Source organism: Aaosphaeria arxii (assembly GCF_010015735.1).
Source record: "Aaosphaeria arxii CBS 175.79 unplaced genomic scaffold BU24scaffold_9, whole genome shotgun sequence".
Lineage (NCBI taxonomy): Eukaryota > Fungi > Ascomycota > Dothideomycetes > Pleosporales > Aaosphaeria > Aaosphaeria arxii.
Window position 1 is genome coordinate 748,293 of NW_022983482.1, and position 13,459 is coordinate 761,751.

At 49.1% G+C, this 13,459-nt stretch overlaps 5 protein-coding genes across 5 annotated transcripts; 4 read left to right on the plus strand and 1 right to left on the minus strand.

Moving 5' to 3' along the window:
* Nucleotides 1-33: 33 nt before the first annotated feature.
* BU24DRAFT_426574 (uncharacterized protein) lies at nucleotides 34-2,541 on the minus strand. Its single transcript, XM_033529012.1, has 3 exons — nucleotides 2,432-2,541; nucleotides 2,154-2,375; nucleotides 34-2,104 (listed from the first exon to the last, which is right to left on the minus strand). Coding segments are annotated over exons 1-3 (2,187 nt in total). The 5' UTR covers nucleotides 2,434-2,541; the 3' UTR covers nucleotides 34-141.
* A 184-nt stretch (nucleotides 2,542-2,725) lies between these two features.
* Nucleotides 2,726-4,002, plus strand: BU24DRAFT_282448 (uncharacterized protein). Its single transcript, XM_033522731.1, has 2 exons — nucleotides 2,726-2,779; nucleotides 2,826-4,002. The coding sequence occupies exons 1-2, from the start codon at nucleotides 2,765-2,767 to the stop codon at nucleotides 3,630-3,632; spliced, it is 822 nt and encodes a 273-aa protein (XP_033379831.1). The 5' UTR covers nucleotides 2,726-2,764; the 3' UTR covers nucleotides 3,633-4,002.
* Nucleotides 3,910-4,965, plus strand: BU24DRAFT_466194 (uncharacterized protein; the record flags this gene model as incomplete). Its single annotated transcript, XM_033532341.1, has 1 exon — nucleotides 3,910-4,965. One exon carries the CDS (start codon nucleotides 3,910-3,912, stop codon nucleotides 4,963-4,965), a length of 1,056 nt encoding a protein of 351 aa, XP_033379832.1.
* A 1,752-nt stretch (nucleotides 4,966-6,717) lies between these two features.
* On the plus strand, nucleotides 6,718-8,380 carry BU24DRAFT_495668 (chitin synthase export chaperone). Its single transcript, XM_033534146.1, has 3 exons — nucleotides 6,718-7,182; nucleotides 7,244-7,815; nucleotides 7,869-8,380. Exons 1-3 carry the CDS (start codon nucleotides 6,942-6,944, stop codon nucleotides 8,058-8,060), a joined length of 1,005 nt encoding a protein of 334 aa, XP_033379833.1. The 5' UTR covers nucleotides 6,718-6,941; the 3' UTR covers nucleotides 8,061-8,380.
* Nucleotides 8,381-9,357: 977 nt separating this feature from the next.
* Nucleotides 9,358-11,410, plus strand: BU24DRAFT_466196 (phenol 2-monooxygenase-like protein; the record flags this gene model as incomplete). The annotated part of the gene is made up of 5 exons (XM_033532342.1): nucleotides 9,358-9,900; nucleotides 9,967-10,845; nucleotides 10,900-11,065; nucleotides 11,139-11,255; nucleotides 11,328-11,410. 5 exons carry the CDS (start codon nucleotides 9,358-9,360, stop codon nucleotides 11,408-11,410), a joined length of 1,788 nt encoding a protein of 595 aa, XP_033379834.1.
* Nucleotides 11,411-13,459: the final 2,049 nt, after the last annotated feature.

A 13,459-nucleotide genomic window follows, 5' to 3' on the forward strand; every position in this document is an offset into this window, starting at 1 on the left:
GGTTGGGCGGATGGATTGTTGGATGGTGGGTGTGTTGCTAAGTGTATGTGCTATTGATATATGTACTACTATTGAATTATATACATTTGAAGAGTATTTGTGAAGACTTTGTTTGACTTGATATGTGCGGTGGGTTGAGCGTTAGAAGGACCATTCCCCGACGGTGTTCCAATCGACGCCGTCGAACAGTGAAGCCCCTCCCAGCGCATCCATCCCTTCGAACCCATTCAGTCCCGGCGCACCAAACATGTCTAACGGCAAATCGGGACTCAATTCCGCTCCATTCTCCCCTATCACGATGCCTACGGGCGTGCTTGCTTCCCCATTAATCGTGACAGGTCCATTGCTTGGTTGCAGGACTGTGTCAATGACTCTTGTGAAGCTCTTTGCTGCTTTCCGACAGAGATTGTAGTTTCCGTCGCCGCGCCTGAGGCCAGAAAAGTCCATATGTGAGGCGGATTCGAGGTGCGAGATGAGAACTGACAACTTGCGAATCACTGTGGCGCGAGAAATAGTGGGCGGGAAGGGTTGACCGGTACGATGTTGTTCCTGAAGGGCGCTTGCGAGAACGGAGGCGCTGGGGATGCCGAAAACCAGGACCGTCTGCATAAAATCGCGGTACACGTCGTAGGATCTATCGCGTGTCTTTTCGATGGCGAGACAGTTTGATAATAAGTCGAAGCTGACTTGGAGAAGAGCGACGTTGAAAGCGTTTGGCTGGTGGTCGATGAGCTTTTGTATCATGAACTCGTTGTAGAAGTGAGTGAGGTAGACTACAACAAGCATGAGGCTGACGCTGTATGGGAACTCTTCGTCATCCCAGCATCTGGAATGATATTTCAGATGTAGAGGGACGGTGTCCCACGATGATCGTATTCTATCCGAGATAGCAAGGAGTTGCTGTTCTACGTTTGAATCTAGTTTTGCTAATGTGAAATCGAGGATCTCTTCTCGAAACTGTCCTGACATGTACCGAAGTCGAATCCAGGATGCGCGGTGATAGCGGCCCTGCGTGTTCCAGCCATTTTCGTCAAGATTACCAATTGCTCTGGCGAGGGTAGCTGGATCAGAACAGAGATCGTCATCGGAGAGATCCAGAGGAGGTTTACTGTCAGAGTGCCGTTTGGAGATCCTGAGTGGACGGCCGAGGAACGTCGATGTTATCTTGTCAATGTTATACGCACCCCCGAATAACCTGCGTCTGGTCTCGAGGATGAACATTGGGAGTTTGGAGTTCTTCTGTTCTCGATGCGCGCCGAGGGCAAATATCTGAGTTGCCAGTTCACCAAGTCTGCGCCAGGCAGGAGGTCCAGTGAATCCGCACATCATCATCGTATACAGCACATTCTCATGAAAGGTCCAGATCATGCAGTCGTTGGCAGGGGAGATTAGGGTGCCCAGGATGAGACAAGTAGTACTAGACTTCAGCATCTCGTCACAGAATTGATTTCGGTCTTTCTGTGTGTAGTTCGCCAGGAGCTGGGGTTCGGATATTCCCCATAGCCATGATCGACCCGCTGTTGCGAATAGAAAACCTAGGATCTCGAATCGTAAGTTGTCGCCAGTGATGAGCTTGTAGAAATCGTGTGCACGTATATCAGAAGGCATGTCAAGAGGTTTTGCGGTGTTTTCAAGAGCCAGATTGATAAGTTCGGCAGACGGTCGCTTCTGAGTGAGGTCGTACTTCTCTACTGTTTCTCTCAAGCCATCAAGAGCCGTAAGGCAAAGAGGTGCAGGGACAATGCCAGCTTGACAGTGCTTCCAGTATGCGCGTACCAGAATGCAGATTAGTTCGTAATGGCGCAAACTTCTCAATACTTCCATAGCCATCGTCATGCGCATGGCTTTGGTCAAAGGGTGCTGGATGGATGACCGCTCATCTATGTCTTCAGTCTCGTCCGACATGTGACGGTCTTGCTGCTGTGATGATTCGTCGTACCTAGGCAAGATTGCCTCGTAGCTAGTTGGTCCAAGGTAGCCAGGGCGATATGCTGGTTCTCCAACTGCATCGTTTAGGCCATCGTCTTGAGACACAGTCGGCGTTGGAAGGATAGAAGATTCCCAATCCGAGAGCACGGTGTCAGGGGATCTTCTCGATATCCGCCTGTTCTGTGAGTCCGTAAACTACTATGGATTGGGTAGGAATGAGATACCTTTGTTTTTGCACACGCGAACTATGTGAGGCCCCAGGCCGCTGTGTATCCGCATCTGGCGAGTCACGTTTTCGAGTCAACGGAGCTGGATGATAAAAACATTTTTCTGGGATGCCGCGTTGGTGACACCGATCGCATTTTGGATAAGTGTGATCACATCGAGTTTTGTTCTTCCTACAAGGTTCACAGGATGCAGGTTTTCCATTTCGACGATTGGAGTTCCTATCTATGAGTTAGTTTCGGCATTTCGAAAGTTCAGCGTGAAGGACTTCAACTACATCGTGGCCACGTCAAGTCACGTACAATCGTGACTCTATCACACAGGAAACACCAAAATCTATCGAATATATACAACACTTTTGATCTGGGGCTGACAGATACATTTAAGAAGGATTATGGCGAGATAGCGTGACGTACTAGAGCTTGATCGGAATAGGAAGGTTAGGGAACGGCACGTGACCTTCGATTCATGGGCTCCGCCCAGATTGGACTAGCGGATTAATCTGCCAAACGACAGTTGTACTTGTAGGGCAACCCTTTAGCCGAGACTTCGTGATGGGCGGGCTTTTCGAAGTGTGCTTACCCATCGACTACGCTCCCACATCGGAAAGATGGTGCTTCCATCAGTATGTTCTTTTACACGCTGTGTTCTGACCCTGCTAATAATGGAAGATGTCTCACCCGCTCGAGTGGGTTCAGTCAACAAAATCAGATCCATCTCGGATTAGTTTTCTTGACCTGCCGCGTGAGATCCGGGACGAAATCTACCAACATGCATATTGTGTTCTCGGTGATATCTTCATGTTTACAGAGGACCCATTCAAAGTCAGACCCGTAGTGAAAGCAAAAGTAGTATGGAATAAGAGTTCAGACGGAGAAGCTCATGATCCGATCTCCATTGGCAAGGTCATTCCCGTGTCGCTGCTCAGGGTCTGTCGACAATTACATGCTGAGTCCAGTGAAGTCCTTTTCGGATATAACACATTCCGCCTTTATTCCAGTCACGTCGGGTTTGGGCCTCGATACCAACATCTCGTTCGAAACATTGTATTTTCAACCGATTCCATGATCCAAAAGATATTTGAGAATGACTTGGAAAGTGTGGGGTACTGGTGGCGTAGGTACTTCTGGAAAGACATTTATTCTAAGAGCGAGCGATTGTTAGAAGCTTTCCCGAATCTCGAGAAGCTCACTTTCCCTATCAAATCGAATCGGCATGGCCAAAGTTGGATTCCGGTATTCATGGCGGCTGGCCAGAGAACAAGAGAATATCGCGTGAACATCGCTGCACTTTGGTTGAAATCCAAATGTCCCATCGATAACGATCGCCTGCGTGATTGTTTACACATGGAGATAACGCATAACGGGATACAAAAATCGATGTATGCGGGGTCGAGGTTCGCACTGTTCACACTGGAAGATGAAGAATGGGATCACACCGAATTTGCCGAAGCATTTGAGAAAATGAAGTTTCTTTGACAGCAAACATGATGAGAAACAAGTAGCAAGGCTAAGCGCATTGGCCACTATCACCTCGATTATCACCTCGATTATCACTTCGACAATCACTTCGACAATCATTCGACAATCACTTCGACAATCACTGGTTCGGCATTGCCACCCCGCTGGTGCAGCCGTACTACTACTTAAACACGTGCCTTTCCACCAGCAAACCTCTCGTCAGGCACCATTTTCATCGATCACCAACTTTCCTCTCTCAACATCTTGCTCCGGTTACAGCAAGCAATCGATCACGATGGATGCCGCGCCTTTCATTGCGATCTTCAGTGCTTTGGCGGACATTCACAAACAGATGGCTAGCCTAGCAAACCACGTTCAAGATATTGACAGTCAAGTCGGTCGTCTTGAGACTGCGGTTCGTGGGCCTCGCGCATCGACTTCACCAGTTTCAGCAGATGCTAACCATTGCGACGCTTGCGGCCACTCTTCAGGTTTCTCCAACCTCCACGCGAATGTGCGTCTAGAATCACGACATCAACCAATGCCATCTCCTGTCAAATCTATCGTGCAAGTCAAGGACGCTTTGGAGGTACAGCTCAGCCCCATCCAAAGAGACCTTGTGATGTTTAATGATCGTCTGCTTAGGGCTAGGCAACGACTGGCCAGAGTTGAACTTTTGACCTATCGCCCGCATCAAGGCCTGTCAGCTCTACCTACGGATGTCTCTCAGGTATCTACTGCACACACCAAGGAAAAGACAACCAAGGAAAAGACTGGAGAGTCACATGATTCCTGGTCGTACAGAGAGAAGGTTCGGGCGCGACAACTTATCGCCAGGCGTCCCAAAGCTGAACCAGGAGGTATTTTTCGATCGCATAGCGAGAAGACTATGTTGCGATATCCTCAGCATCATCAAGTTCCTCAATTTACCTTCAAGGGCCCCGAAGCCAAGCCGAGCTGTACTTCATCGTCACAAGTTCCTCAATTTACCTTCAGGTGCTCGGTAGCTAAGTCGAGCTGTACTTCATCGTCAACAGTTCCAGTATTTACTTTCAAGCGTCTCGAAGCCGAACCGAGCCGTACTTTGTCGCTACAATTCCCTGGGTTTACCTTCGAGCGTCACGAAGACAAAACAAGCTGTACTTCGTCGTCACAGTTTCCCAAGTTTGCCTTCAAGTGTCCCGAGGCCCAGCCTGACCAAATATTCGGACAACCCTCACAGCATCGACCCGCTCGGCCGTTTCCTATCATCAGTGATCTGGGAACATCATTCATGAATGACACTGGTGACAGATCACCTTTCGGTCGTCTTAATCCAACTGGTTCTCGACGACCAACCTTCGCCAATTAACCAACCACTACGTCTCAAATGGACACCAATTAGAAGCGGACTGCATCGATACCACTCTCCTACCACAATGACGAAACCTTTCAGAGCTTAGGTTGGAGGGAACGGATCGCTGGCACATACAACGCTCACTAATTCTTCATGCAATGGATATATTGCTGCCACCACCGTCACCATGTCATGTTCACGAGCATTGGTATTTCTGATTTCCTGAGTAATTTTCTTTTCACAGAATGACACTGTACAAGGAGGATTCAGACAAGGTCCACATGTTTTGTCTCAGCGCCATGGTTCCTAGCGAGAGATACCCTAGCAATGATTACAATATTCCCCATCACCACATATAGTGTCGCTATGCCAATGGGATTCGATGGCGTATGATCCATTCGTGCACTGCCTCTCTGAACTTCGTGTATATCAATCTGTCATCGGAACATGGATGCCCGCTAAATATTACCTCGTTCCTTCCTACTCCACGTACTAAGAGCGCAATGTAAATGAACCTGGTATCATGAGGCCATGGTAAAACGCAGAGAAATAGGTCCTGGGGATGAAACTCCCGATGGAGTTGCCTCTCGCGTGCCTGAACTACATGCACTAGGTTCGCTGTTGTAGGAAGACCACGTCAGTGATGTACCCTTTCGAACGTGTATGATGATGAATAGATGTCCACGCAGCTGTATGTACATACTTGCTAGTTGAATTCTCCTATTCTGAGACCAGGGAAAGTTGTTCAACTCGTGTATGAGGACCCAGAATAGCTCATCTCGATTCCACATCCTCGGACCAATTTGCACGGGAGAATCTGGGAACGATGGTCTGCTAAAATATGAACCCATTTGCGTGATGACGATGGAAGATGATGTTAACGGCAGTTATCTGATTCTCCACTACGCCTATATATACTACTTTCTGAGCTGTTGCTCTTGATTGCATCTTGCCAGGTAATGAACTCGTGATCGTTCGGGCTTGCTGGCTATCTGCATAGCTTTCATGATTTGCTGCTAGCTGATAGAGAAAGAGATATCCAGCAAAAGCATCACTCTCATGACTTCGCCACAAACTCTCTCGCAGAGGAACATGGGAGGTGACAACAAAGAATCGTGGAGTGATTGACTTCCGTCATGGAGTGTGGACGTGATACCAAAGCAACTGCCAGGGAAGGGATCAATTGCCTTTTGCCGGATTGTGATGAGACAGTATCAACCACACTTCACGATACCTGAAAGCTAGTCTAATTACTCGTAGGATTATGCGAAACACTTAGAGCTTATGATTCGCACGTTCTACTACTTCATCTATATTAGATAAACGGGATCGTCATACAAGCATTTGGATCCGATTGCATTGCGAAAATATATCTACCTTAGGTACAGGTACCTAGGTACGATTAATACCTTTGCAGGTACTTTGTATGGGGTTTCAAGAATGCGATACCTTTTCCAGCTAGTCAGTGAATTATTTCCAGCATGATAACAAATTTGATGTAGTAAACACGATGGACGTTCCAATAATAGCCCGTAGATCCAATAGTCGCGAAATATTTTACAACAGACGATACCCCTTCTGGTGTTATGGCTGATTGGGGAGGAAATACGAACGGACAAAAGTGGAGCTGACTGCAGGGGAGAGAGGGACCGCCTCAATTCCTCTCCTTGGCCGGATCGCCGAGCCCCCGTTCCTGAGACAACATCGCTGCCAACCAGCCAACCTCCGTAACAACCAACGACATCCCCACCACGACAACCACAACGACGAACCTCCCGTCCACTCACGCCCGTCGTTGCTTGCTCGCCGCTGCTCACTTTCGTTCGTTCATCCACTCGCTGTGTCTTTTCGTTATCGCTGGCCTCTCAACCACATCCTCAGCGCACCAGTCCCTTCGCGAGTAGCCGCCACGATCGTGAGCGCCCCCTGGCCTTGTTTTGAGCCTCATCACAACAACTCACCCACATCTCACAACTGTCGCCGCCGCAAAGATGGGTTTCGGCGACTTCTCAACGATATGCAAGAAGGCCGCGCTGCCATTATGTGCCATCGTGGGCCCAGTGTCAGACGTCACCGGCACCTCCTCAGGGATCCAAACAAACTGTTACTCCAGAACGATTGAGGTTGCAAATACGATTATTTTCCAAGGCGCGAACGACTTCATGCACATTGTTGCTCTCATAATGACCGTCATCATGATTATCCACGTTCGATCGAAATTTACTGCAGTTGGTATGATTTGATTTTCTTCTCATAGGTGGTTCGAAGGAATTTGGCTGACATCGTGCAACAGGCCGCAAGGAGATTACATCTTTCTTTTACATCTACATGATCCTCACTATTATCTCGCTCATTCTCGATGCCGGTGTCACTCCTCCCGGTTCCGCTCCCTACCCATACTTCGCTGCCGCACAAAGTGGTCTCGCATCAGCGCTTTGCACCTGCTTGATGATCAACGGTTTCGTTGGTTTCCAGCTCTACGAGGATGGCACGACTCTGTCTGTCTGGCTCCTCCGACTCTGTTCGCTCGCCATGTTCATCATCAGCGGTGCCGTTTCCCTTCTTACATTCAAGAACTGGGCTGGGCTTAGCGCAGCAAATCCCATCGGAGTGTTCGTCGTGCTGTACATTGTGAACGCTATTCAGTTGTTCGTCTATGTTGTCAGCCAGGTTATTCTTGTTGTTGGTACCCTTGAGGATCGCTGGCCTCTGGGTGACATCTCTTTCGGTGTCTTCTTTTTCGTTGTCGGCCAAGTCATTCTCTACGTGCTCAGCGACACCATCTGCGAGGAGGCCCAGCACTACCTTGACGGTCTGTTCATCGCTACCATTTGCAACCTTCTGGGTGTTATGATGGTCTACAAGGTTTGTTCCAACCGGCTCTTTTATTACGCATCTGTACTAATGATCGTGCTCAGTACTGGGACTCCATCACCCGTGAAGATCTCGAGTTCTCCGTCGGCGTCAAGCAGCACAACTGGGAGGTCAAGGAATTCCTTCCCGAGAAGGACAAGCGCGGAACAGTCTACAACGAGTCCGAATACACCCCATCCCTCTACCACGAGCAGGCACGAGTATCGCACTACTCTGCCGTTGATGGACGATACTAGATTGGGACGGATATCTTACTTTTCATATTTCACGTTTTATATCACAAAAACCGCGATACCAGCCAGGGTACACGCTGCCAGCATTGCATTGGAGTCTCATGGCGCAAAGATCAGCTTTTTTGGGATAGTCTAGGGGATTGTGTTGTATGTGTAATTAATTAGGCTGGGGGGCGTGGTGGAAGGACAGAAGTTTTGTTTACACTGTAGATACACTAGGGACTCGCTCGTGCTCAGAGTTTCATTTTACGTACCAGATCCAAAGTCGTCTTTGGAGAACTCACATTCCATATATACAGAATAAAATCCATGATATAGATTCCACTTTGCTCACCGTTCTATGTTCATGGTCCTGTCTATATTCTATTGCAAGTTCCGCTCTATCATATCTGTAAACAACAAATTCATGACGAGGAAAACAAATCCTTGGGCCTTCCGACTCCATGGACAGACCGACAAGTCCCACGTTTCTTCTCCATCCACGCTTCATACTTGCATGCACGCACCTGCATCCTCAGTACCGGTACCAAGGCAGTCTACCTACCTGCCTACACAAAAGTCAAAGTTCCCCGTAGGAAAAAAGAAAAACAAAGCCAACCTCTTTGCCGAACTCTTTCCCGTAAACACATTGTCGGCCTACATGTGCCCTCGTATGAGTTGACGCTGCATTAGCAAAATCTCTACACTGCGTAACCATGTACGCTAATTCCGCACTTTCCAGCTCGCTCCCCCCGCACCCGCTCCAGCGCCCCAAAACAAACACGCAACTCGCTAGTTAGATCCATCCAAAGAATCGGCATTTAAGTGCAATTTCCTCGGCACTGCGGTACACCATGCGAATTTAATTGAGCTTCCTGGCAAAGTGTTGAAGGTGCACGACGGGGACCGATTGGCCGTTTCTTTTTCCTGTTTGGTGTGGGAGTACGGGGTACTGAGCTGTCTGCCTGGTCTTGGGAAAGGGATGGGAGGCGGAGGGGAATACTCGGCCGCGCTGATGGCAAAAGAAAGGGTGTGATAGGGTCTAGAAATGGTTGAGAGTTTCGTACGAGATGAATGCAAGGTCGGGTGGAGATCGTCGTGTATGGAAATGTAAGGTAGGTACTTAGATATATAATAAGTAGTTGACTACCCCCTCCTCTCTCCCCGCAATCCGATCCGGGTGAGGTAACATTCCGACACGACGCTTTCGAAACTCATTGAAGTCAACCAACACGTACACAAATACACAGACAGACCGGAAAAGAACTGGAGAGAGAAACAAAAGACTTCTGCTCTTTTGGAAAGACGAACGTTCATGACCATGGCTACGACCACGCCCCGTAGGACAGACGTCCTGATAGTAGGCAGCGGCTCCGCCGGCATCTTCGCCGCGACATGGCTCGCGCTGTTCAACATCCCCTTCACGATGCTGGAGCGTCGGTCCGGGCCGCTCGAGGTGGGTCAGGCGGACGGCGTGCAGTGTCGGACGGTCGAGATCTACGAGTCGTTTGGGGTTGCGGAAGAGCTTCTTAGGGAGGCGTATCACATTCTTGAGATTGCGTTCTGGGGTGTCGAGGATAGTGATGGCGGGAAAGGGGGAATCACGAGGAAGAGTAGAGCGCCGGATAGGGAGCAGGGACTCAGCCATTGTCCGCATGTTATCTTGAATCAGGCGAGGATGAATTCGATTATGCTGGATGTCTTGAGGGGGTTTAGGAAGGGACACGGAAAGGAAGGGGACGGAATTGAGTATGGAGTTGGCGTCAAGGGGGTGGAGGTTGGGGATACTGGAGAGGAGTATTGTTGTAAGGTCTCGGCGGAGAGGAATGGGGTTGAGGAGGTTTGGGAAGCCAAGTATGTTTTGGTAAGTGTTCAAAGTAGATGTGTTCTGAGCTGCATAATTGAGGCAAGGAAACTGATATGAGATTAGGGCTGTGACGGTGCACATTCAGTTGTGAGGAGGAGCCTTGGGTATCAGATGGTGGGCGATACGACTGATACTGTATGGGGAGTGATGGATATCTACCCCTTGACCAACTTCCCAGATATTCGTCGCAAGTCTACTGTTCATTCATCGGCAGGAAATCTGCTCATCATCCCGCGTGAAGGAGGGTCGCTGGTCCGCTTCTATATCCAGCTGCCCCCGGGATCCAAGGCCAAGGATGTGAGGCTGGAGGACCTTCAGGAGACCGCAAAGAAGATCTTCCATCCTTACACCATGGACTTTGCAGATACGTACTGGTGGTCTGCGTACTCTATTGGACAACGTCTGGCCGATCACTTCCACAAAGACTTCCGTGTGTTCTTGACGGGAGATGCATGCCACACTCATTCGCCCAAGGCAGGACAGGGAATGAATGTGAGTCTGCAAGATGGGTACAATATCGGGTGGAAATTGGGTCACGTCCTGAACAAGATCGCCCCGCCGTCACTCTTGGAGACGTATGTTTCCGAGCGCTCTAAGGTAGCCAAAGAACTTATCGACTTCGATCGAGAATTCGCGAGGATGTTCTCATCTAAGGAGGAGCGACCCGGGCAATTTGCTGATCACTTCACTATGAGTGGCAGGTACACGGCCGGATTTGGTGTGCATTATGAGGACGATCAGATTAGTGACTCTCGGGGGAGTGACGGAAGTCTGGCAGGGAAGGTCGTGGTGGGTGCGCGGATGCCGAGTGCGCAGTTGATACGGTGGTGTGACTGCAAGGCTGTACAGCTATTGAAGGTGCTAAAAAGTGACGGACGATGGAGAGTTGTAGTGTTTGCTGGAGACATCGCGCAGCCGACAAACAAGCAGAGGCTAGAGAAGGTAATGTTCTTTCCGTATATGTGTGTGATGCCTTTCACTGACGAGGCGGAAAAGCTGGCGACCCAACTGGGAGCATTAACGAAACGATTCACGCCAGCGGAGGATGACGTTGATAGCCTGATCGAGCCAATTCTGGTGTTAAAGACGAAGTTCACGGAGACTGAACAGCATCAGATACCTGATTACTTCGTGCCAGTGAACGGCAAATGGAGGATAAGAGGTATGATACAACCTGATTCTATTCTACAAGTGATGTTACTTTTTCAAAAGCGTCAGGCTTACTTCCCAAACAGATCTTCACAAGGTATACATCGACGACCAACACTACAACGATGGCCACGGTGAGGCATATCGGACACTGGGAGTCGACCCGGCCGTTGGAGCTGTTGTGATCATACGGCCAGACCAATGTAAGGAAGCTCCCGCCTGCTCTGTTGAGCCGGCGCTGTTGTTTTTGAATTGACGGCTAATATGGGAACCAGACGTCTCCAAAGTGACGAGAATAGAAGATGTCAGTGGAATCGAATCGTTCTTCAAGGGAGCTTTGTATGAACGGGGTGACTGAAGGGTTGAGTGAATGTAACACTTGAAGTCTAGATGGAGGTACAATTACCTACCATACACGTAGCATCAAGACACATCAGATCGTATCGTCTCTAATGAAGCAATTAGATCTATCTGGATACAGCATCAACTTGTACTTCCTTTGTATACTCTATTAAACTACTCTAACGGTTACAGTGACCTATATCCCTCATTCCCTCCTCTTCCCTCCTCTTCCCTCCTTCCTCGCTCTTCCTCCTCACTTCCACCCTCACAAGCTTCCCTGATCTTCCACCGCATTCTACCACTCACCTCCTCCCTCCGCTAACCCAATCAAGCTCACTGTCGTCGTTGTCGTCAATGCTAAGAAAGGTTAGGCCATGGCACTGACCACATCACGTGCTACTGCTGCCTGGCTCTCCCCCACAGGTACAACCCCCCCTCCTTCCCTTCCTCCTCTCCTTCTTCTCTTTTCCCTTCGATATACTTACCTTGCGGAGGCTCGACGAGCACATGAATTCGTTGAGCCAGCTCGGATCAGCTGCATCGCACAATGCGGGACTGGTCTGGGTTTGAAGTCGGGTTCCGCCTTACTTCGACTGCGCAATTTTTGCTTTCCATTCTCTCTCTCTCTCTCTTTCATTGATACGGATGCCTTGTGCGTCGTGTTGAGGATGGAATTGTCGTTACTGTAAGACTGGGTTGTGGGGAGCCTTGTTAGTGAGCATCGCCACCTCGCTGAAGGTGAAGGAATAGCGTCACTGGCCAAAGCAACCCTGTAAGAGGTCTGGTAGATTGTGCGCATGATTTGAGTCTATTGGTCTCTTCATCAAGCCCATCCTCGATCAATTATCAGTACCTTCATGGTGATGTATTGAGTGTCGTCGCAGAGTAACCACGCAATACGGCTTCAACCTCCCGCGGCGTGCCTCACATGAGTCCTTCGATGACCCGTTGTATCCCTCAGAAGGTCGTGATCTCCATCTAGGAAGTCTCACTATAGATCAAATTGCTATACTATTGATAAGAAATTCCCAGTCGCCTACATCCTTTGACGCCGTCCTACTCAGACATATGACCGCGTGTTTACGGGAATCGGACGCTGCATTTTCAGGAGACCCGATGATTCCGCATATGCTTGCTACCTTCACAAGGCTGCCCTTGATTTTCACATTCTGTAGCTGCGATCTCAGGTGCTGCATGGTGCCGTGCAGGTTCACATCCATCACGAAATGGCAGTCCTCGTTACTCAGGGCCTCTTCTTCTTGACCTTGGGAGTCACTCCTGCGAGATCAACAGCGCCATCCAGCTTCCCGAAGGCTTCCGCCGTTTTTGCTAGCTATGAATCACCGAATCGTCCTTGCGTATGAGTAACTTTCTACCATCGATTAACTAGGCCAACGACCTTGCCGTAGCTTTTCCGTCTCTGTCGAACACAACCTTTTCTTGGTCCCCACCATCCCACACACACATCCCGAAGTTGGAATAGATGGATGGAGCAGGCTTGTGAATTTAGAGTCATCGGTCCTAGAAGAAGAGAGTACTTCACCGCTCTTCAATTTCGGTGGCATCATCATGGCCGTGGGGTTACAAGATGGCGTGACGTTTGATGCGCTGGACATCGTGCGAGATACGTATATGCAGGGTCAAGAGAGATAGCACGGGCGTTTCGAGGAGGATAGATATGGGTATCAATTCACGGCTGGCGAGGCATAATGTCAGGTCAGAGGTGGAGGCCTTCAGGAGCTTGGAGGATGTCAATGGGATGGTAGAGAGAGTGACGAAGGGGGAAGTGATCAAGAGACAGATTGTGAAGTTTGTCTGGTGATTGAATTATACATGCATATGTTTACAGCCTTCAGTTTTAGTTGGAATTGAGGTTTGATGAATCACTGTGAATGGACTCAATACACTTTCATTCTGTCCAGTTAGCTCTTGTGTAAACCACCGAATCGATATCACCACACTTCGAATAACAAAAACTACACTTCACATCAATGGAAATCAAATTCATCATTGAAAGTTTTATTTTGATAGTACAATCAAACAGCAAAAGCCGTGTCCCTAAACT

Coding starts and splice junctions, on each gene's coding strand:
- BU24DRAFT_426574 (XM_033529012.1), bottom strand. Junction 2,105..2,153: donor TCGCGTGTGCAAAAACAAAG/GTATCTCATTCC, acceptor CTCACAGAACAG/GCGGATATCGAGAAGATCCC.
- BU24DRAFT_495668 (XM_033534146.1), top strand. CDS start 6,942: ATGGGTTTCGGCGACTTCTCAACGATATGCAAGAAGGCCGCGCTGCCA. Junction 7,183..7,243: donor ATCGAAATTTACTGCAGTTG/GTATGATTTGAT, acceptor ATCGTGCAACAG/GCCGCAAGGAGATTACATCT. Junction 7,816..7,868: donor GTGTTATGATGGTCTACAAG/GTTTGTTCCAAC, acceptor GATCGTGCTCAG/TACTGGGACTCCATCACCCG.